Source organism: Narcine bancroftii, chromosome 1 (assembly GCF_036971445.1).
Source record: "Narcine bancroftii isolate sNarBan1 chromosome 1, sNarBan1.hap1, whole genome shotgun sequence".
Taxonomy (NCBI): Eukaryota; Metazoa; Chordata; class Chondrichthyes; order Torpediniformes; family Narcinidae; genus Narcine; species Narcine bancroftii.
The window spans coordinates 301,270,110-301,295,006 of NC_091469.1; the positions used below are offsets into that span (position 1 = coordinate 301,270,110).

General features: G+C 36.2%; 1 protein-coding gene across 3 annotated transcripts in view; it reads right to left on the reverse strand.

The window, feature by feature from the left end:
- Positions 1-24,897, reverse strand: part of ttc17 (tetratricopeptide repeat domain 17) — a 77,816-nt gene that overhangs the window by 48,038 nt on the left and 4,881 nt on the right. For all 3 annotated transcript variants that reach the window (XM_069905839.1, XM_069905824.1, XM_069905831.1), the window contains exons 2-11: positions 19,519-19,608; positions 18,517-18,686; positions 15,446-15,557; positions 14,414-14,545; positions 11,233-11,342; positions 9,306-9,453; positions 5,111-5,250; positions 4,264-4,424; positions 2,794-2,906; positions 1,358-1,510 (exon numbers count right to left, since the gene is read on the reverse strand). In XM_069905839.1, coding sequence (XP_069761940.1) covers positions 1,358-1,510; positions 2,794-2,906; positions 4,264-4,424; positions 5,111-5,250; positions 9,306-9,453; positions 11,233-11,342; positions 14,414-14,545; positions 15,446-15,557; positions 18,517-18,686; positions 19,519-19,608 — 1,329 coding nt within the window. The remainder of the gene's footprint in view (positions 1-1,357; positions 1,511-2,793; positions 2,907-4,263; positions 4,425-5,110; positions 5,251-9,305; positions 9,454-11,232; positions 11,343-14,413; positions 14,546-15,445; positions 15,558-18,516; positions 18,687-19,518; positions 19,609-24,897) is intronic.

Sequence of the window (24,897 nt, forward strand, 5' to 3'; positions counted from 1 at the left end):
TCAATTCCACACCCCACTCCAGCGCTGACATGTCATTTATGGCTTCATGCAGTGCCAAACCCATCCCTCTATCTCCTTTCCTTAAGCTCTCCAGCCCCTTCCCTCTCCATTCGGAGAGCTGATTTTTTTCTCTTGTGCCCTCCCACCTATACCTCTTGTCTGTGGGCCTGTACTCCACCTTCATCAAGTGCCTCCCTGATTTTTGCTCATACCTTGAAGGGCTCAGGCCTGAATAATTGGTTATATATCTTCATCTTTATTGCCTAAAGAATGCTGTGTGACTTGCTGAGCTTCTCCAGCACTTTTGTGTAAACTACCATTTTTTTTTTATAAACTAAGTACCTTTTCAACTGCAGTAAGTAAGAAATGCTATGCTTATGTACTTTGTACAACGTTTGTGACAATAAACTGATTATCATTTTCACTTAAGCAATAGAGTCAACCTGGTAGCATGTGTTGATTTTTTAAAGACCTGCTATATTTAGATTCACCAGTGAAAGCCAGAGAGACCAATTTTTAAGTTGCCCTTTTTCCTCCTCTGAATGCAATTAAAAAAAGCACAAAAAAATGAAACCTGCCACACAACTGACTCAACAGAAATACCGAAAATGCTTCTCCGCAGCATGTTTGAAAGCAATTTCCTAATTTGGAGTTGTACATATACAAATATAAAGATGAGTCATTTGTTTTGATTGTACAAAGCTGAATATTACATATCAAAAGGTGAGCAGTCTTATGAGTTTACATCAAGCCTTTACAAGCCTGAAGCCGAAACAAGTTCTCATCTTTTCCTTTCAAATTTTCATTTTGTACGGAAGATGAAGCTATATTCAGCTTGTAAAACAAAAATTAAAATGTACACCAGATTTGAAAAAGTAATTTAGATTCCAGTGGGAAAAAATGTTAAGTAAAGCACATTTACCTGTATTGATATAAAAACAAAATTTAAATTGGATTACAAATGAGTAAAATCTTGAAATAAAAATAAATTAGAAATGTGCCTTTAGTTTAAGAACGCCGGTCCTTCAAAATGAATACCGAACAGATGGCGTAGTGGTTAGCACAACGCCTTTACAGCACCAGCAATCAGGACCAGGGTTTGAATCCCGCGCTGTCTGTAAGGAGTTTGTACATTTTCCACATGTCTGTGTGCATTTTCCCTGGGGGGTCCGGTTTCCTCCTAGCATTCAAAACATACCAGGGATGTAAGTTAATGGGGCAGCACAGACTCGTGAGCTGAAATGCCTGGCTACCGTGCTACATGTCTAAATTTAATAAAATAAAATTAAAAATAAATGTAAGTATCTGATAAGGGGAGAAAGGAAAACACGTTTTAGGTTTCCCCTCTTCTACTTACACTATAATTTGAGAAATCCTTTCCCCATATGTTCAACACAGATCGACTTGCCAGCGGTGATGGATACTGCTGCTTCAGACTGTTCCACGTCACGTTTGTTGTAAATCTCATCTCAACAGGCATCATATTGGAGGTAGAACTATCATCACCAAACTAAAAGATGCAATAGACACTCTTTTACTATTTACAATAAAAGCAAAAATATTGAGCTAATGTAATATTCCAAAATAATATTATCAATTGCAGTTCCCCTCTGAGTAATCAAATTCAGAGGAGTTTTGTAGAAAAGGTGCCAAGTGAGAACTTTACAAAAGTGAAAAAAAAAGGAAAGCTTGGTGGAAATTAGTTTATGTGAATTAGAACCAGGACTAAACAAGATGGGAATAAATACAATTGGAATGAGTTATTAACACGTGACCTCATTAGGGATTGATTCATACCATTCGTGACAGTCAAGAGGGATTAATTAACAAATCATACAAAGGAACTAAACCTTTATGCAAAAATAATGATCATAATAAGTTTTGGTCACTCTAAATGAATTAAAAAGTATGTGACCATTATGATGTTATTAAATGCTTTTCACCAGTACAAACACCCAAATCGTTAATGACATCCATAAATGTCTAATTTCAAAATAAACAAATTTTAAATGGATAATGCAGGAAATAAATTTTGAAATGGCAACATTTGCTTTAGTTGTATAACTACTCTTGCCAAAGATTCACCAATAGTATTGATTAACAAGCATTTCAATGTAATACAGTATAAGTTTTTTTAAACCAACCTCAAACAAGTGTAGTTAAAGCATAACTTCTGCAGATCAATCTTAGAACAGTTTATAATGACCAAATCTCAAATGACAATGCAGTTATACGAAACCAAAACAGTAAAAAATATTTACTCATAACATACTTAATAGAGACAATTATCCTAAATTGCTCAAATATTTAAATAACTTTAACACCATACAAGTAGCTATTACACCAGGTGATCAAAGCAATGGCAATTTTTTTTTGAAGTGTGAAATTTCAAAGATTCAATGTTCAAGGCCTTCAGTGCATGGGAGGGGAAGAGAGAGAGAGAGAGAGAGAGAGAGAGAGAGAGAGAGAGAGAGAGAGTGATTTCATGACATGAAGCAGGTACCCTCATTTCACTGTAATAGCTCACACTGTAATAGTTCATCCTTGAGCTCCACCTCTCAGTGACTGCACAGTGTTGGCCTCCCCATTACTCCTCCTCATACAACCTCTCCACCAACCATGTGTGTTTCATTACAGTGGAAAAACCAAGAGTTTGTGCCAGGTTTCCAGTGGAGCAGCACTGTCATCAATACATCTATAATATATACATGAGTCTGGGGACACAACACAAATATTAAGCACAGTACTAATACAAATTGCATCAACAAATTCCTTAAAATTATAATTTTATACCTGTACATGTTCAACTGTGTCAAATAGATTTCCTCTGGTGTAGCGCACAGGACGGTCCCACTGGCAGTATAAAATTTGCTGTTTGTTAATCCAACGACAGATTTGATAGTTTCCTTGAAAATTAAAACAAAATCTGACCTAATTTTTATTTCACCATTGAATAACTTTACTGATCTTACATTATGAAGCATCATATTTTATTTTAAACAGGTTATCTACATTTTTCATCTCGTGTTTTCTGAAAATTAACTACATGTTGGCTTTGGGATAAGTTTATTAGCTATTATGACAAAGCAGGCAATTAGATAATATATTCACACCTATTTGATAAAGATTCAAAAACAAAATGTGCTTTTGCTGTAGCACTTTAATCTCTCTTAATTGTTAGCTGGCAGGATATCTGGTGCTACTCAGGAAATAAAACTCTCAGTTGTTGACCACAGTGAGGTGACTGATGTTCCTCTGTTGTCTCTTGCTTTCTCCTTTGTCTAGCTCTACGGGCTTGTGAAGAGCTTCTGGCAGTGTTCCTTTGCTTTTTTGGGTGCATATTGAAGTGGTTTTGGCCACTGGTTTTTATTCTGAATGTACACTGATGCACAGCACTGTGACTAATTGAGGTGACCCTGGTGCAAGTTCAATTTTTGGGGGGAATTTTTGAACTTCATATGACCTTAAATGTTAAATTCAATGTGGTCATAACACTCAGCATCAAATGTTACCCCTACTGAACCTCCTTGGACATTTCTAGTGGTCCATATTGATTTGCATGGGAAACAGACAAACAAACAGACATACATACACAAATGTATATTAAATGATCTCAGGTGGCATTATTCTTCAAAATTATTTCAAAAGACAATCAAAATTTCAAAAGGCTTCAAGATGTTGCTTTGTTTAAACTTCCACTAATTCTGAAATGCTTCCTTCACAATGTAATAAATGAATATATAGGGAGCAGAAGGAAAGGCATCACATGAAAGCAGCAGAATTTCAATTTAATTTGGAGTCATGCTCGTTGCAGATATCGTTGGCCCGAAGTATCTGATCTTAACTATCGGGGATGACAATAAGAAAAGTGACCAAGTTGTTTTACAACTTGTACCCAGAGGCATTTGAAGAGAGAGTTTGAAAGCAAGTTCAAAATGCATGCTTAGGCAATGTTGTGTCAAGGAAACCTCTGAGTTTTGAAGACCAAGGAAGTAGATGCAATGAATACATCCTCACCTACAAGACCCCTTTCACATCTCATAACATGTTGATTTGGACATACATCTCCATTACTAAATCAACATTGGAACTCCCTATACAAGAGCAGAGTCAAAATGGTGGCTTACTGTCCCTTCTTCAAGGCATTAATTGCTTTGTCATTGACAACCACATTCCAAGAAAGGAATTATGAACAGAATGGATTTGTTGATAGCACGTTGTTCACAAAAATGTTTCATAATGCAAAAAAAAAATGGAATTTACCTCGCTGTATCTCTTTAGCCATTTGTGTTTCATGGATTATGTTTCTCAGCAGCTGCTCATCTTGCATGACTTTGTGTTTTTCCAACAATTCCTGTTGTCTCAAATAATTATCATGTTGCTTCTGATACTCCTTCAGTTCATTTAATGTCCGTTGCAGTGATCTAAATATATGAAACAACGTAATAGATCTAACATGCAAAGGTAAAAGTGTAAATGGGGTGAAGTTGTGACTCAGACAAATATGGTTGGTCCATATTAACATTTTTAATTGAATCTATGCTTTTAAATTTTCTTTTTTTTTAAAAAAAGAGATACAACACGCTAACAGGCCCTTCTTGCCCATGAGCCCAAATACTCCAATTAACCTTCAAACCCAATACGTTTTGGTGGGTGGGATGACACTGGAGCATCTGGAGGAATCCAACGCAGATATGGGGAAAATGCACAAACTCCTTGCCGACAGCACCAGATTCGAACCTGGGTCACGGGCACTGTAATAGTGTTGCACCAACTCCTATCCTAACCACGCTATCCTACTTACAAGATTATCTTAGGAGGATTGGGAATAGTGCTTTTGCCCTTCAATTTTAAACACATCATTAAAGTACAATTGCTAGAAAACTGAAAGATTATCATTAATTGAAATTAGTGACATTCATTATGGCATGACAAAAATAACTTTCGATCTGATTGCAACCATCAAAAAAAATGATCGGAGTGAATCAGTGGCCTTTAAAAGGGAACTGGATAAAGACTGAGAAAAATAAACAAAAGTACTCATTGAAAGAAATTATATTATATTTTATGGCACAAATGCAAGAATCTGTATTTCTCCTTCTTACCATACCTGTGCTGTGCCTCCAATTTTTGCTCCAGCTTTTGTTGGCAAAGGACTGCATGCTTCCTTTTCATTGCATGTTCAAAGCCAGGCCTAATAAGCAATGCCTGATCATAGCACAATACTGAATGGTTATACTCTCCCAACATCTGGGAAAGAAAAAAAAACAAAATTTCATTCAAAATTAAGCACAGCTTTAAATATCTTGAACATTCTCAAACACCTGAAATATTAACACCATTCACCATTTGTGTCTCATGGCTGCAATGTGTATCATTTATGATAGTGTAACAACTCAGCAGTGTTTTATCAACTGAATCTTCCTACCTAACCACCTAATCTGTGACTTTTATCAAATCTGTTATATAGAAGTCATAACGTGCAAGTCACACAAAACCCACACAAAAAAATTCTCCAAGAGTTCTCTGGAAACACACTACAGGTAATACCTTCTCTAGGTGCAAGCTATATCCATATACCTTAATGAAAATACTGTAAATATTTCAGAACTCCTACATCTCTGAATGTTCCAACATTTAAAAAAAAATTCTGGATGCTGTTTATTCCACCCCCCTCCCCCCTCACCCATTCTTTATTTAGAATTCTCCTTCCCTCCATCGTACAGGCTGTCATTGTATACTGATCTTTCCCCAAAAGATTTGCTGACTGAACAATCATTAAGCAGACAGTTAAAAGTGCTGACCTTATAGTGCTTTGTGGTTTTATTAATGACATCTAAATCAGATATTTGGACCATGAATTTCATAAGCATGAATTTAATTCACTTTGTAGATATGGATGTCACTCTAAGACCTTGGCTGGTGGTGGTAAGATAGGTTTATGATCTTCTAAAGTCCTCGATAAAGATCATCTCACAATTTTGTGAGCAGTGTACTCTCAGATATAGACTCAATACCAGTGAAGAAATGGCAATATATTTTAGCACATGGACAGGAAATGATTTGGAAGGGAATCTCCACCTGGTGGCTTGTTCCTGTTCTCTTGCTACTCTTCATATTCGTTGCGATAGAGATCAGAGATTTGGGAGGTGTGGCTGAGTCACCTCGTGGAGTAAACACCAGCATTTTGCATAGATGTCAAACATTGTAGATAGAATGTATGTGGATGCGGTGGCAACCAATTAAGGATGTGCACATTGAGTGCTGTTGGAGTTGTCTTCATCCAGATGATTGCATAGTAATCCATGATACTGCTGACATGCCTTGGAGGGATGGAAAGGCTTTGAGGCTTTAGGAGACAAGCCACTTGTTGCAGGACACCCAGCTCTCACCCACACCAGAATTTATATGGCTGCTTTAGTGGAGCTTCCCTGTGATGGTAATGTCATCGCATGTCAAAGAGAGGTGGAGATAGCTGCTGGAAAATGTTACTTGTCATTTAAGACCCCTTGCCAGAATATTAAGTGAAAACAGGTGTCATTGGAAAAATTCAGGTCAGCAGAAAGAGAATCAGTTAACGCTTTCAGATTCTGGGCCTTTCATAAGAACTGAGAAAAAAAATAAGTTAGTCTAAGTAGTTGAAAAAGTGATGGAGGTGGTGGGTTGGGTGGAATTTTCTTCCACTCATCCATCACCCTCCCCCACTTTCTCTGCCACCTTTCTCTGTTTCTTACCTCTGATGACAAAGAGTTTATTGGTATTTACACAAGTATAATGAGGGCCTGGTTCTAAAACATTAATGGTTTCTCTTTTAATGTCCTATGGCCTGAGTATCTCCAGTATTTGTTTTTATTTTAAATTTCTAGTACATGCAATTTTTGAAAAATTCTTGCTTGCCTGTGTTGTTTAAATCTTGCTGTATGCAGACGTGGACTGATTCATGGCTGAGGACTTCGAAATGGAATTGAACATTGTGTAATTATGCCCATTTATAACCTTAGGATGGAAGGGCAGTTATTGTCGAGGACAAGGCCCAGAGGAATTCTTTCAGTGATGAGTGATGATAGGAAGTATCGTGTGAAAATTATTTCTGAGTCAAGACTTTGAATAAAATTGGGAAGCAAGAGTACATATTACCTCCTATTATGTTCCTCTGGAAGACATTTGTATTATTCAACTGTGAAAGGAGGATATATTGGATGAGGCGAGGTGGGGGGGGGGGGGTGGGGGCGAAAGAGGAGAAACTGGAATGGAGAAATGAACACATTGTCTGCATTAAATCATGCAAGTAGTTGACAGTGAACCATGACACAACTTCAATGGACAAAGACGACCTTTCCCTAATGAAAAATTTCCATTTTCAATGTCTCAAAATGAAAATGGAGTCCAATTTAAAAGTAACATGCCCGGTTTTCTTCAGCAGTACAATTCAAAGCAAATCAGCTCATCAATTTCTTTCACAACCAGTGTAGGATTCTATCAAACTTTGCAAAGTACTTTTTTCTGTCTTGGTATATTAAAAAACTTTATTTACAGCACAGGAGAAGCCAATTCCAGCCATTAAAATACATGCTATCCAATTATATCCAAAAACATATTGGATGGTGGGAGGAAACTGGAGCACTCAGAGGAAGCCCATGTCAGACACAGGAAGAATATGCAAACTCCTCACAGTGCCAGAATTGAACCTGGGTAGCTGACACTGTAATATCTTCATGGAAAGTATTCAGAGACCAGATAAAAAAGTTGATGTAATAAATTAGCTTTGTAACATCGCAGACCAGTAGCAATAGAAAGTCACCAATACACTATTTTTGTTTTCTTTTAAAACAATATATTTATTAATAACTACTAATGACACAATTAATTAACCCCAACTATGCACTAATATACGTGTGTACATGCGTGAGGTGTGTGTGTGGTGTGCGTGTGGCCCAAACCATTGCAGCTTAGGTACAATTCTGGAAAGTCTTTCCAATGTTCAGTCTTAAAGTTCCTGTGTGGAAACCTAGGCTCTTAAACTAATGTCTAGAAGTAATCACAAAGGAGGTGGGAGAGACTGAGTGACCAGACTGGTGAAAATTCACAATCCTTGTTGAATTTCTTGCTGAGAAATATCCTTTCAGATGAACGGTTGTCACAATTCCCTTTTCCTTGCGTAGGGGAAACAAAATATGCCACTTCCATGATGCTTCCACAACCCAGGTATGGGTGAGCCAAAGTGGTTCAATAATTCCCAACAGGGAGAATCAGACAAACTGTCCATTTCACACAGACTCCATCTCAGTGTTCCATGAAATGGCTGGTGGTCAATAATCAATGCTGTTTCCTTCAGTGTTCCGCTCACATGATTCTCTCACCATCTGTGTCCCTGGATAAACCAACAAAATGTTCTTTCACTTCCTCCAAAGTATCAACTTTGGGTATAGTCTTTCTAGATGTTGCCACCCAGCATCTCCACAGCTGTGAATGGTTGAAGCCAGTACTAGCCCTTAAAGAGATACTCTCATGAAATGAAAAAGGAGCTCGTAATACTTCTTTCTTCTATCTTGTTGTGAAACAGACTTGGGAAAACTAGAAAACACCTAACTGCAGTTAAATCTGTAACGATAGTGATCATAGTTGCAAAGCAACTAGCAATGTCTTAAGGATTATAGCTCTCATCTGATTATACTTGGCTGCCAGCAAGGGCTGACACAGAGTATGCAAGATCTGTAATGCAGGCTTGCAGTCGCATGGCTTGCCTCTTGGTGCTTTTTACAACAACTTTAAATAACCTTTTCCTTCATCCGTGTTGTCTAAGAACTCACACATTCAAGATGAAACAAGATCAGAATGCAACATTTTTCTTCAGTTCCATTTTCTTACTTCATTGACTGCTGGCTCGAATTGTATTATCAAATTGTACACGCAAACCAACATCCAGCCAGCAAAGCCAACAAAATGTGAAAAAAGGAAACACACTTGAAAGTATACTTGTGGTTTTCCAAATCATTTTTATACATGTACCCAATTGTTCTTGCAGCCTAAGAGTGCCATAGATATTTCAACTTCTGCACCAACAAAATCTATTTTAAATGATAGGGCAGAGAATTTTGTGGTGACACAACAAATAATGATTCCAAGTTATGCACGATCAACCAGATTTTGTAGTGGATACTTAATGGACAGCTTCAAAAATAATGATCAATTCCATTGGAAAAAAAAGTCCATACTAATGCAGTAATATTTCTCTTACAATTTGCTTTCATATAATATCAGAAATGAATGGAAATCAAATTGTTAAAGATTTCCAGCGTACTTACAGCATAAATATTTCCAAGAGTATAATGACTTGTAAGAAAGTCAGTGGATACATCAAGTGCAGCATGAACCAATATGGCTGCATCTGCGGAAAAATGGGCTCGGTGCAAAACGTTGGCCAAATTCATCAATGCTACATCTTTATGCTGTCTGTTAAAGAAAGTGCACGAGGAATCAACTTAACTTAGTCAATGCAAAATAGCATAACATTAATAAATGGATTCAGTCAACAAATTTTGTCACACAGTTTTTTAGAAGACAAAATTAAAATCATACAGACAGTTGCTGCTTGCAATTAGGAATATAAATTTTCTTAAATATAAAGTCCTGGATGATTGTGTCCAATGAAAGTATGCACAAACATAATTTGTTTTGATAGGTCTGAATAATGATCTTTACATTCAGCTTGATTTAGAAGAGGGCAGTTTTATAAATCTGCCATGCTTAAGTTCTTAAGATTCCAATTGTAGTACAGCCCTAAATGCCAAGGCTAAAATAGTGTGATAGGCTCATGGCTTTGCACAACCATAACATTTCATCCCTTTCAACAATGGGGAATAATAATTCTATTTTTTTTTTCAGTCAAATGGTGGGGAACACACTAAAAGTCTCAAGTAAGAGCATCAAAGGTTATGGGGAGAAGGCAGGAAAAATGGTGCTCAAAGAATACATCAGCTGTGATTCTAACGGTGGAGCAGGCTTGATGGGCCAAATGATCTATTCCTTATGGCCTAAGTTTAAACACATTATTTCTTGCTCTATCTTCTTAAACATTCCTTTATGATGGCAACACTGTGTACCTTTGCATCTCTCTCCTACATTCTTTTAGTGGAGTAGAGTGCATTTTTCTCCTGGTACAGGTAGAATAACTATTTCTAAAATAAAGCACGCTCCAATGCTTGAGTACACAATTAAATCAGTACAGTTGATTTTATCTAAGCTAAACAAGAATATCTAATACAGAATATTAAAGTTCAACATCGTCAGTAAAATTCAGCCAATGACCAAAAATAAAAGAACCTCCAAGTATGTGGAATGGACAAGAACACAAAATAAGAGCAGAAGTGGGCCACCTGGCTCCTCGAGCCCGCACTACTATTCAATAAGCCCGAAGTTGATCTGTCCCTGGGGTCAATGCCAGGCACCTTCAATTCCTTGACTTTTCAAAAAAATGTATTTGTATCCTAGTTAAATACATCTAATGCTTTTCAATCCTTTGGGAGAGACAATTTTATGAGAAAAAATTCCCGTGCTCTTTAGTTGTAAATGTCTGCCTCATTATCCTGTAAGAATGTTTCCTCCCCCCCCGCCCTTACATGTGGGTACATCTTAATACAACCTACAACCTTACAAATGAACATGCTGCATAAGTGCTAGAGGTGAATTCAGAGACACTGAAGGGATTTTTTTTTGTTTCTCTTTCTGTTGGGGGGCTGGATGAGGCTAGTGGTGCCTGTTTGAGTGCCTTTACTGCAGGAGAAAGTTGTATTTTTACATTGTGTATTATTACAACAATGAAGGAATCTTGAAATAGTAAATTATGGAGGTGCAACAACTGATCATTGGGGACTGCACAGTTATTTCCTTCATTCCCTGGAAAGACCCCTCTTTGATGTGATAACTGGCCTTCAATCCATTTGCAGTACCAAACCCCAACCATGCCACATTGTTTATGTTGCATCATTGAAATTTACATGCAATAACATTGGACGATGAAGATTTTGCCTCCTGAACACTTTTGGGTGTATTTTATGGATTTTGGGCTGCTGAGCATGAAAATAAACTCTACTATTTACATTCTACAGAGAACAAATGAGACAAGCAAGTTGTCATTGCTTCCTCTGTCATGTCGATTGAATGAGAAATGAAGTTGGGGCATACTGTGCACTTCATTAACAGAACCTTTATCTCACTTATCTGGAAGCTTACCGTGGAGAAAAGTGTAGTGCCCGAATAACACATTCTACCACCTGGTATGGCTCATTTTTCATCCTCCAATAAAAGGAAGCCAAATTATACAACACCCATGAAGATGTGTTCTAAGAAAAAGCAATTCAATAATTGAAACAGCATTAGTTGTTAGATTAACTGCAACAGAAAAAAAGATTCCTGTTTTGCATAAATCTCGTCATCTGAAATATACCATATACTGGCATGCACAATAAGAGGATGCAAATATTGAAAAATATTTAAGTGTTATCTCTACTGACCACTGCAAAGTTACAAAATAACAACTAATTCTAAAAATAGTAAAACCCCGGGATCCCAGCACTAATGAAGAATTGGTCAATGCTGGATAAGTGAATTTTCCAATTGCTTGAAAGTGCGTGTTGTGTGATTGGCGAACTGACCGCTGGGGGGGTGCCAATTTTAAATGTTCATAATTTTTACCTATTTATTTTCCAGTTGCATGAGGCTGTTTTTTGACAGTGGTTTGAATTCTGGAAAATGTAGTTTTTAATGTACAGGTACACAATCCTTTATCTGGAGCCCTTGGGGGACAGACAGCGTGTTCTGAATTTTGGATTTTTCCGGATTTCAGAACAAAAGCCAGCTGCCCCAGATTTAAGCCCACCTGAACTGTGCTGCCGTATCTACCCCCTTCCAGTCACGCTGGCGTTTCACTCCCCCTCGCCCACCCGAGTCGCCCTGCCCACCTGAGTTGCGCTGCCGCCTCTCTCAGCCCCCTGCCCACCCGAGTCGTGCTGCCGTCTCTCTCAGCCCCCTGCCCACCCGAGTTGCGCTGCCGTCTCTCAGCCCCCTGCCCACCCGAGTCGCGCTGCCGTCTCTCTCAGCCCCCTGCCCACCCGAGTCGCGTTGTTGCCTCTCTCTCCACCCCCTGCCCGAGTCGCGCTGCTGTCTCTCCCACACTCCCGCCCAACCTAGTCATGCTGCTGTTTCTCTGCCTACCCAGCCCGAGTCACGATTCTGTCTCTCTTTCTCCCCCGTCCACCTGAGTTGTGCTGCTGTCTCTCTCCCTCCACTGTACCAGCACCAGGAAAAAAATGCCAGTTTTTGGAGCTTTCCGGATTTTAGATGTCTGGATAAAGGATTGTGTACCTGTACAAATTCAAGGAAAAGTGTTGAAGAAATTAAGCTTGATGACATTTGGGCAGAATATTTGGAAATGGTGTAATAATTTGATGGTGCATTCAAATGACAGATTATATAATTGTTTTGAGATGCATGGTCATTCAGTTCAAGTTCAGTGTACAGTAGAAATTTAGTTGCCATGGACATATTTTTTTTAAGAACTCTGCACAACACTGTAACTGAAGAGAAATGTTTGATGCACAATGTTCAGAAAACAATGATGCTTTAAAACAGTGGTTCCCAACCTTTTTCTTTCCACTCATATACCACTTTAAGTAATCCCAATGCTATTGGTGCTCTGTGATTAGTAAGGGATTGCTTAAGGTGGTATGTAAGTGGGAAGGGAAGGTTGAGAAGCACTGCTCTAGACCCATTTATTACTGAAATATTTTGCTCAAGACAAATTGTCATTGGCCCATTTCCTTTGGAGTTGTAAAACCGTGCACATAACAAGTCAATTAGGTGCAACTAAAACAGTAGTTTTCAAACTTTTTCTTTCCACCCACAGAGCACCTATGGCATAGGGAATACTTAAAGTGGTATGTGATTGGAAAGAAAAAGGTTGGGAATCACTGCTTTAAACGCTTCAATAAACGTAAAGGAAAGCATTTTTTTAAGAAACAAATGTTCCACTAGTAATCTTCAATTAAAATAAAAAACAGATTAAAGGAGAAATAACCCAATATTCAAACAGGTATTTTCAAATGACATTTTAGCCATTCCAAATCAAGGTACTTTACGACTTCAACAACTCATTTATGACCAAGTTATTAGTAAAGGTTTTTTGCAATTCTTTAAAATTTATTCAATGGCGTACCCACATCATAAACGGACATCTGATGCTAGGCTGTGGAAAGGCAAGGGATGTATTCTATCATAATATGGTTCACTCTACTGATACATCATTTTTATAAAATAATTTCTATTTTGAAAATGGAATAATAATGAGCATATGGATGTCTTACATGCAAATCAAATCTAAATACAGGTGGGAATGCATGGCTCTAAAAGTTGATATCACAATTTTGTGCAATGTGAAGCTGTGCCAGCTGTGCATGTGTCAAGAAACACCAGTTGACAAAGTGATGACCCCACCCCCCGTCCCCCACCAATCACAAATTCCATGAGAATGAATTTCATTCTGCATCTCAAATTTTGTGGGGTGTTTTGTGAATCATGCAAGGGCGCATTTTTGCAACCCAAACATCTGTAACACGGGGGTGATCTATAGTTTGATTGACCTCTTAGTTCGGAGTAGTAGAAAGTAAATTAATGACTGAAAAGGACCACGTGGCTTCATTGGCTGGAAAACAGCTAGTTGGCCTAGTCACACTTTCCATCTTTTTTAAGTTCACAGGTTTGCAGATTACAACAATTTTAAAATATATCCAAATTCATAAATAATGTGAGGCTTTCTGCCTTTTATGTCTTTTCACTTGGGGTTCATTTCTATGGCCATACCCCTAGTGAACAAGTTTCTCCTAAATCTCTCCTTTAATCGTTTTACTAATTATTTTAAAAAAAGATGATTTCTAAGAATGAAATCATGGATAAAGCATTTAAATGGAGAGACTAGGAAAGGTTGCTTGTTCTCAGAGAAGGAGAGGAAAAAATGATAATGCCATTCAAAATTAAGAGGTGTGTTGGCAACAACATGACAAAATGTTTCCAGAGGGAGTAGAGCCACTAACCAGAGATAGAGACTGAACATGCTGGAAAAAAGGGCGATTTCCAAAAATGCACTTGGTGCCAGTCTAATTTCCACTGCATGAAAATGTGATAAAGCAAATTCACTAACAACTTTCAAAAGCAAATTGGATAAAAAAATGAATTGTAAAAATACGGTAATGAGACAAATCCAATTGTTCTTTAATTCATTACAATGAACCACGTCGCTGCATTAACCCCCATAACATCTGGACATGTTACCACACACACACACACCATTTTAAATGCATTTGTTCTGCAACCAGTTTATTTAACAAATAGTTAATTAAATATTAAAATAAAGTTATACCTTCTGCAAAGCTGCATTAATTCTATGCCCTATTTCTTCAATACTTCTACCTAATCTTCTTGATAAGCTGATGAAGATAGGATCGTCTTTTGATAATACTGGTGCTGTGAGGTTAATTCGTTCTTGGATACCCTGGAACACATTTTTTATTACTCATCATTTTAATTTTCAAATCCCAAACTTGGAAGTATCAAAAATGCTGCTATTTTCCACAAATTAAATTTGCTCTATTAGATTTAAAACAGTTTGTAAAGTTTTCAATAAACCAATAACGATACAGAGGACTCCCATAAATAGTGAAGTTTTACCACATAACAACTTTATAAAAAGCTATACAATAAAAAGAATGAATTTATACACTCAGAGTGATATCACTTATAGGTATAAACAATATTCACTAATAACGTGGAGCAGTTTAAAAAAAATTATGTCAGTATCTTGCAACAAGAAAAAGCAGTTTTTAATTCTCCTGACGCGATTGATTTTAAATCAAATCACAAGGGAAAAAAAATATAGCATTGTGCATTTAGCCCTAAAGAACTACGTGGAAGTGTAAATAGATAAAACCAGATTAAAATGTTCTCAATAGATAATATATATATATATATATATATATATATATATATAAATAATTGTTTAATCTTTTCTGACATATTTGAACCATTAAATTAAGTTGCCAAAAACACCTAGACACTTGCTTCCATGGAACTCTAATTTTTTTTTCTTCAGAGAATAAAATATGGTTTTAAATATGCATATCAAATCTTTTATCTATATATATATATATATATATATATATAGCTTAACACTTGTATCCTGAATTTTACATCTTGAACATCTTTCCATCCTTACCAAAAAAATTCCAACTCCTGCCAACATCTGCCCAGCAAAAACCTTCAATCTTTAATATCTTCAGTGAAAAACAATTATCACAAATGATATAATTTTTCTTTGGAGGTATCTGGAATTTTATTTTTAAAAAAAAATCACATCTCCACACTTTTCCATTTGTTTTAAAAGAAAAGAATTTACCCTTAAGTGCTGAAAGGCATGAATACTAAACGGAAGTTCCATTATTTTTGTACAATCTGGTATTTCTAGGTCTGGAGGTAATGGGGTCTTTGTATCAATGTACTCTTCAGGGCTAAAAGAAAAGAATAATTTATGAAACCGTACACCTTTAAAAAAGCTGCAACAATATATACAGTACATTAAAAAATGACAACCATTTTAGCAAGTATAGAAATTGATATCTTGTCATTTGTTTAGTAGCGATCCACAAGCTCCCATGTCCAAACCTGGCACCATTTCAGATTCTTACAAAGTATACAAAAATAAACTGTAAATTTTGTGTACTAGGGGTAGATCGATAAATACATTTTCCACCCAGTTTACATGTGTGTGATTGTCATGAGAAAAGACAGAGGAAAAAAAACACACAGAAGTTGAGCAGTTCAGACTTGGTGGGATTGAAAAAAACCTTGAGATCAATTCAGTGTGCAAGAACTCTTCAGGTGCACGACTATGAACAAAGCATTGAAATCACTAACTAGTTCAACATGCCTCTGAGAAAAAAACACTAACAGAATTACATATCAACATACAAGTTAGGAGAATTAATAAGTAATTTGGCCTCTTAAGCCTGCCTTACCAGTCAGTAAGATCATGGCTGATCTGTTGGCAACCTTAACTCCACATGCTACTTCTTCCCAACAATCCCTTTATCAAATATGCATTACCTCCTGTCTTAATCAATATATTCAAAGGCTCTCTTCCTTAAAAGGTGGAACCAGAGTTCCAAAAGTACATATTCTGAGAGAAAAAAAAACGATTGGTCTTAAATTCATTACTCCTTAATTAAAACAGCAAACCCAAGTTGAAGATGATTTCACCAAAGGAAACATCTTCACATCTCCCCTCCCAGTTAAGATCTTAATATCTTGTATCTTTCAATCAAGTCACCTGTCTCTTTAAAATCTTACTGCACAAAAGCCTATCCATTTAACCTTTCCTCATAATGCAACTCACCCATTCCTGGTCAGTCTTTTAAACTAAATTAGTCTGCATGTCAAACTCTGCAACTTACTTAGACGTCTTCTTCATTTTTCTTATCAAAATGAACAATTTCTCATTTATCTATGCTACTTAATTTACCGTCTTTGCCCACTCACTCTATATCCCTTCAAAGCCTCCTTATCTCCACCTCCCAATTTACTTTATCCATCTTTGCATTATCTGCAAATTTTAATAACCAAATCTTTGATCCCTTCAACTGGGTCATTTGTGTGAATTGCATATGTTACATTCCAGCACCAATTTTCCAGTTGCCTACCATAAAGTGACACATTTATACTCACTCCACATTTCCTGTTAACCAGATAATATCCTAACCACACCAATACATTGCCTCCTAAACCATGAAGTTTTATTTTCTGCAATATCTTTGCAACAGCATCTTATTAAATGTCCATGGGATTCAAGTACAATATTTCAACTGATTTCGTTTTACCCACAGAACATGCCACTTCTTCAAAGAACTCCAATAAAGTGGTCAAATATGATATTCCTTTCACAATACTGAATTAATTGCACAGTAAGCATGTTTTTAAAAAAGTAGCTGCCAAGATTTTCTCTGCCATGGTTAAGCAAACTGACTGGTTTTCTGTACCTTTTTAAAAAAAAAAATAGTTATATTGATTATTTTCCAAATGAATGAAAATTTCACCAAATTTAAGGAATTTTTGAATATGAAAACTAATGAACCAACCACTTTTTAAAAAAGACCTTAGGATGGGACAATCAGTACTCAACATTTGGGCATTGTCCAAATTTTATTTAATTGAATATCCCATTTAACTTGATGTCAAATGGAATATTTTAAAAATATTTGAATTGCAATCAGCAGTTTAAAAAGTATCCAGTTCCAAAATAGAAGTATTTTTTATCTATCATTCAGCTTTAACAATCCTAAAATGCAATTATTTCACTTCAAAGATTGTACAAATTCTCAAATGGAACGTAAAAGACCTTATAGACTCTTAAAGATAATCATGGGAAACGATAAACTTTTTTCTCAAGGCAGCTTCATCTAAAACTAGAGGATACAGGTAAAAGAAAACCTTTAAATGTGGAGTTATGTTTTTCCCAGAAGAGGTGATTATGGATTAGAATTTTATAGCCATTGAAACAGGGCCATCTTGTGCATGACACCCAAGTTGTCCACCAAATCGCAATGTTTTGCACTTTTCCGAGTTTCATTGCACTGTAATAATTGCTTTAGGTCTGGTTATAGTGTGGCTAGAGTCAACTTGAGGAGAGGTATCAGGAATGCTAAAGCAGCCTATAGGAGGACAATTGAGGACCATTTCAATGATAATGAACCGTGGATAAGCATAGATGGGCATCATGGTTGGCATGGAAAATGATCTGTTTCTGAGCAGTACAATTTTATGAATAACTCTTTCATGAATTAATACTATCTTGTTCTATGAGGAAAAATGGTCACTCCCATTGCAAGGTCAGCTCTGAAGCAAAACCTTGGATGGCAAAAAAGTCTGAAGTTAGAAAATCTTTACCCTGAAAGGGGGCAGAGATCAAAAGCAACTGTATTTGCTTTGACAAGCTGAAAAATACAAGCTGAAATTATCACTCATGTATTCAATGGCTGTTGTTGGCTGATGGAAAAGTAGATAATCAAGACATACTTTCCCCCCAATTTAAATATTTTTTTTATTTCAGACACCTCCCATTAACTACATCCATAAGATTTTTGCATCTTATTAGTTTTCACAAATGTGTAATGTGCAAGTGACAAATTAAACTAAATAAATTTTCATGACTGAAGATCGTTAAGTAAATGTCGACTAACCAGGGACTCCTATAAAGTGCAATCTGCATATTAATTTCAAGATTTGATCTTTACTCATTTATGATCGTTATTACTGCATTGAGCACAGAAAAAGATCTCGAATACCAGTCAATGCAAGTTAGTACTTAAACCTTATCTGATCATTTGCAACTTGGGGACAGATTGCCTTCCTATCTGACAAATGAACTGCTTTAAGAGACTGTAACGAAACACAAAACATTTTATTAAAAAAAACCTGATATCCTTGCTCTCCAAAGAAATATACGTTCCATCATAAAGGTCAAGGTCCCCAAGAGGCACTTTAGCTTTAATGCAGTCGGAATCTTCTTTATAATGTCTCTGTTCCAAACCGGTGTCCCGATCTTCATTTTCTTCTATATGAATTTTTTGAGCTACTAGATGTTTCTGTGTACAGAGAAGGTGAATGATTAGTAATAATTTGCAGTTTACTTTTTAAACAATGAAAACTGTCCAGAAATTATTTTACATTTCCTCAGAAAGATTCTTTTTAAATGATGGATGTGGTTTAAGATTGTTGGCAATTAACAGCAAAATATAAATTATATCAGAAAGTTAAAAAAAAATCTGATTGCAACGTTCAAAAATTAAATAACGGCCGACCTTGAAACTGCAATTTACTTTTTATTTGAAAATGTGTAATATCTGAAATCTGAAAAGAAAAAAAAAAATTTCCTTAAAGATTTTTGGCATCAGTTGTCATTGACTGATTTACAAAATTCATGCCAGAAATAAAAGCTAACTTACAAAGAATTATACAAGAACAAAGCTAATAATTAAAATGCCAGATGCCAAACTATCAGGATTTGCAAAACAAAATAATCAGAGGGTTGATTATCAGAGCTTTACTGTACATAGCAAGTCAGAAAGGATATTCTGAGAGAGAAACTGAGTTAGCAATGCAAGTGTATGATCTTTCATCAGAACCAATTTTCTTTTACTTTTTCATCATTTTGATGCAAGATCATTAATCTGATAAATTAACTCTTTTTTCCTCTGGAAATGTTGATGATCATTTTTATTAAGAGTTGAGATGGATACATATACAAGGTTCTTCAGTTTGCTAATCAGATCATTTGCTTTGTTTCTACTCTTTCAAAGACAGTAATCTCTTCTTATAGATGTTTTCTTAAGCTTTCCTTCTCCCCTCCCACCCTCCGCCACATTAATTTTCCCTCAGCTTATACATAGTGGATGAAAAGATGGTTTTTTAACCTACTTCCAATTCTTTGAGATAGTCAACTGTAGCTTCTTGCCTCATAAACACCACCAAATCATGGGGATGCTTCAAATTAAGTGGGGTATCGACCTGTCAAAAACAAAAGAAACATTACAATGTGCTCAAGAATCTTAAAATATACTTTCATTGGCACACAGCCAAATTATCTGTCTTCTCGACATCCATTTAGAACTTTATCATTTCTCTCAAAACAGTTGGGGTGCAGCTAATAAAATTAGTGGACCAGCCATTGTCACATCTACCTTACCATGTAGAAAATTACTTTTATTAGCAACAGAGAGAAAAAAAAAATACAATGTTGGAAGCAGAAAGAAGAAAATGACTGTTTGCAGGCAAGTGGGAAGCTTTTAAACGTGAAATAGCAAGCTTTCAAGGATAGAATGTTTCTGTTAAAATGGCAAGGCTAGCAATTTTAGGCAATTCTGGTTGATGAGGCATATTGAGGCTCTTGTCAGGAAATTAAAATCATGTCGGAAATAATAAAGAGAAACTCTCTATTGGGTCTAGATTCCAAATCCAAAATACATGCAATCAACGTGAATGACTAAAGTGACATGACAAAATTATTTTTAGGCAAGTATTTAGGAAGCAGAATGATCCATTAATTATGAGGAGGACATTATTGAAGGCAGATTCTATTGTGTCATTGTCAAGGGAAAAATTACTAGAAGAGCAAATTTAGACAGAAGGATATGGAGAAGGACTGGCTGGGTTGCTCTTCCATTGAGCCAACCTGCCAGAGGAAACTATAGAAATGTGTACAATTATAACATACAAAATAAATCTGGACCAGTGTATGAATAGGAACAACTTAGAAAGATATGGATCAAATACAGGCAAACATCTGGTCAACAACACCTCCTCTTCCGACTGGGCAACCTTCAAACTAGATGGCATTAATATAGACTTTTCTGGCCCCCACCCCTTTCTTCCCCTGTCGTCTCTCCTTTCACACAGACATGATAAATTTTCAGTGTCCCTTATCATATTCAATTAACACCTTTTGTTGGTCTGGATTCCTCCCCCATTGTTTGAATTCTGAGCAATACATCTTTGTAACTTCTTTAGATGCTGAAGATGCGCTGGGTGGGTCACGTCTCCAGAATGGAGGACCATCCCCTTCCCAAGATCGTGTTCTATGGAGAGCTCTCCACTGGCCACTGAGACAGAGGTGCACCAAAGAGGTACAAGAACTGCTTAAAGAAATCTCTTGGTGCCTGCCACATTGACCACCGCCAGTGGGCTGATCTCGTCTCCAACCGTGCATCTTGGCGCCTTCACAGTTCGGCGGGCAGCAATCTCATTTGAAGAAGACCGCAGTGCCCACCTCACTGACAAAAGACAAAGGAGGAAAAACCCAACACCCAACCAACCAATTTTCCCTTGCAACCGCTGCAACCGTGTCTGCCTGTCCCGCATCGGACTTGTCAGTCACCAACGAGCCTGCAGCAGACGTGGACATAACCCTCCATAAATCTTCGTCCACGAAGCCAAGCCAAAGAAAGAAAGAGATGCTGAAAAGACTGGCTGAGTTCGTCCAGCATTTTGGTGTGTTACTACAATCACAGCATCTGCAGCCTCTTGTGTTTCACTCAAATATCTGCTCCAGAATGCCCTATGCTGACAGGGAAGAGTTGGGCTAAATGGCCTGTACTGTATGAATGAAAATATATATTGGCCACATGATAAACATCTCCTATGGTGGGGTTGCTCTGAATTTAGAGTTAAGGAGCACCATTGGAGCAAAGATCAGATGACTTTAAAAAAAAACATTTGAGTATGTGTGATTATTCCATTTCCAGCATAGAAATGTTTCATTCTGACAAGTAGGACTTACTTTCAGAAATATATTCAGTTTAGAATAGATATGCAAACTATTCCTGCAAACTTCACTGGGGTTACATTAGTTTATGTTGTACTATATTAAAATGTGCAAAAAGTTAAAATTTCAAAGAGCAATTTTGTCTGGAGCATGTAAAAAATTTAATAAAATGGCATTCATAACATCATGGAAGCTCAAAGCCATCAATGTGAAAAGCCACTTATAATTGTAATTAATGGTATGAAAACATTCAATTAGTGTAAATACACATAATTGCTGGAGAAACTTAGTAGGTCAGCTCTGACGATTCAATTAATGTACAGCACAATCCCACAGGAATAATAGGTAACTAACCAATAATTTATTTTCACATTTGGTTGAAAGTCAGGTTTCAGCCAGGATATGGAGAGATTTTGCCTTTCACAGGGAATTTTAAAAATAAATCACCTGAGGCATCAGATCTGAAAGAGGACAATACTGCAATAACACAGTACTGAATAATCAAGATAGATCAAGAGTTTTTAAGGCTCTGGACTGAAGCTTGAACCAATGATCTTTTGACTCAAAGATAAAAGAGTCACTATTGACACTAAGAGGTTGCATAATATGTATCATTTTTATTTAGATATTGGTACTTTTCAGTTTTCCAAATGTCTAGTTGAACTGAAGATTTCCATGTCACTATTGGTAAAAATCATTTCTGTACCTCACCTCCCTAGTTTTCTAGCTTCAGTAAATAGGAGTTATCCAAACTATTTTATAAATTCTGAAAGGTAGCCAATTGATTAATGAAACCCATTTACACAGAAAGACAACCTTCCTTCACAATTTTGTCTCATGACACTATTTCTGATTTACTAAAAAGGGAATTAACCATCAGAATGTATTAATAAGCTAGAAATGTATACTTTCAAGATACAGCGAAAACATAAATTTAATCCACGTAAAAGAAATACATCTAAAACATATTTTGAGCATGCTCGATTTAAAATCCACAGATATGAATCTATGATTCAAATTAATTTCTGAAATGTTTCCACAATGTTGCTTTGGTCACTTTTCAGGATTAAAATAACTTGGAATTAAAATGAACTAGCAAAAAAAAGTGCACAAACAAACTGTGCTTTCCTAAATTATACGAGGGGCTTATCTGCATGGCTTAATGGGAAATACACTTTCAATTTACATTAATGAAATCAAAATAAGAAAGATTTTATTCATTCATCATAGTTACTTTTAGTTTTGCTAAACAAGACGGGTGCACTTCACTGGTAAAAACTCCAATACAGTAACAGTTGTAGCTTGAACTCATAATTCACTGCCAAAGAAAAACATTTTATTCTGCATCTTCAGCTTGATCAAGAAAACTTTAAGATCCAATTTAAAAGCTTGTAACCACTTTTAGGAAAACAGAGACTCCTGATTTTGCAAGTTCATTTAATCATTTTCAAGTAGTAGAATTTTATCACAAAGACCTTCCAAACTTTTCTGAATCATGGAATGAAAAAAAATCAACACATTAAGTAATAATGCTAGTTTACATGCAACTCAAGTAGCCGATTATATGCAGAAATACACTTTTGTGTCCAATGGTACTTTATGACCAAAGGTTTCTTTTTGAAAAGTAGTCCCTGTTATAATATAGGAAATGCTGCAGCCAAGTGGATCTTACAAAGAGCTTAGAGATCATGACTAGATAATTTGTTCTGTGTTCAGAAGAATAAATATTGAGGCATTTGGAGCATGATGCTGGCTGTAAAAGCAGAAAGAAATTCAAAAATGCTGATATAGGGGGTTTAAATGCAAATGCCTTTTCTTTAAAATATCATACAAAATAAAAAATTGCTTTTTTATATATTAGTCTTGGTTGCCATATTCATCAGTATCCAGTGTGGTAGAACTGTTCACAACTATTACATAATATAAGCCACAGAGTCAGCGGGAAATGATTATTATTAGCAAGTTATTTTCTTACAGTTCTGGAAGAAATAGTCTTCACATATTCAAGTTGCTAAGGATCTACTTGAATTGTCAATTCAAAACTAAATGGAACTTTATTAGGCCTTGGTGGATTTAGCCAAAAGGAAAGCAGACACAAGTAACAAAAAAAACCAGAAATAATATTGACTTAAACCAAAATTTTTCTGTATTTTGCTTCTGTTAATACAAGAATTGATATCATAGACTGTTTTTCAATTCCACCTACCAAAGTACAGGACCTCACATCAAAACTCCAATTGCCAATTTTTTTGCACATTCAAATCTGTTGTCCAAATTTCGATATGCAACTATCACCATTGCAAAATGACCTTCCAACTACTTTTGCACAAGCAAAACTGGAAAATTTACCATCTGCCTTTCTTTCAAACCATTAAAATAGATTGTGAACAATTAAGAGCCAGGACTATTCTTTTAGGTACATCAAATAAGGAAAAAAAAAATCATTTATTCTAATTTTCTATATTTTGTGTGATAATCAACCCTCAAATCATGTTAATGCACTTAACCCAAAACTGAGAGCTCTCATCTTGGACACTGATCTTTTAATTGGCATCGCAAAACGCTTTCTCAAAATTCAAAGATACATCTACAAACTCTCCCCTATTGACATTGCATCACATCCTCAAATAATTCCAGCAAATATTTCAAAACACGATTTCCCTGTCACAAATTTGATTTGGTTTGATTTTCAAATAACAAGTTATTTCTTGTTATGACTTCAGCTTCTTCCCAAAAACAAGTCCACAATTTTCATCTTTTCTCCCCCTCTCCTTTGCTTCAGGGAAAGTGTATCATGTTTGCTGTTACCTTTCTTGAAATCAGTAAGATTTGAAAAAACATTTACAAATGGCATTACTACATTTGCAGGCATTTCCTTCAAGAGCATTGTATGTGGGACATCATGTCCTGGTGACAAGTCCCATTTGTTTTTCCAAAACTTTGTTCTTTGTAAAAGGGATCATTGCAAGTTCTACTGTTTACATTGTATTGATTTAAAAGTTCGGCCACTTCTTTGCTTTCTGTGATTAAATCCCAACTCTCACTCTCCAAGTATCCCACACTTAGGTCGACTCTTGCTGTTTTGATATTATTTTTGAGTTTATTTTCTAACTGAATTTCTTTTAGATTTCCACTGCTGGTTTCTGGAAATTTCCTTGTCCACTTCCTATTCCCACTGTTGGTGCTGTAATTCTTATATTTTTTATTTTTTTATTGACCATAACTTTCTCATTGCGCCCATCTTTCTCACTGGAATAAATTGATGGAGAATATTATGAAATAGCTTCTTAAGTATCTGCCATTGCTCATCGATTTACCTTTTCCTCAAACTATTTTCCAAGTTCACTCTGACAATTTGCCTGTTGTACTTTTTACTTAAATGGTAACACCCTGAGCAAAACCAAGCCTGAACAAAATTTTCAGAACTGGGCAGTAGCCCTTTGTTCAAAATTAATAACATCAGTTGTATACCTTGAAGAATGTGTTAGGTTCATGTTGAAGAGTATAATAGATTAACGTACTTGTTATCAGAACAT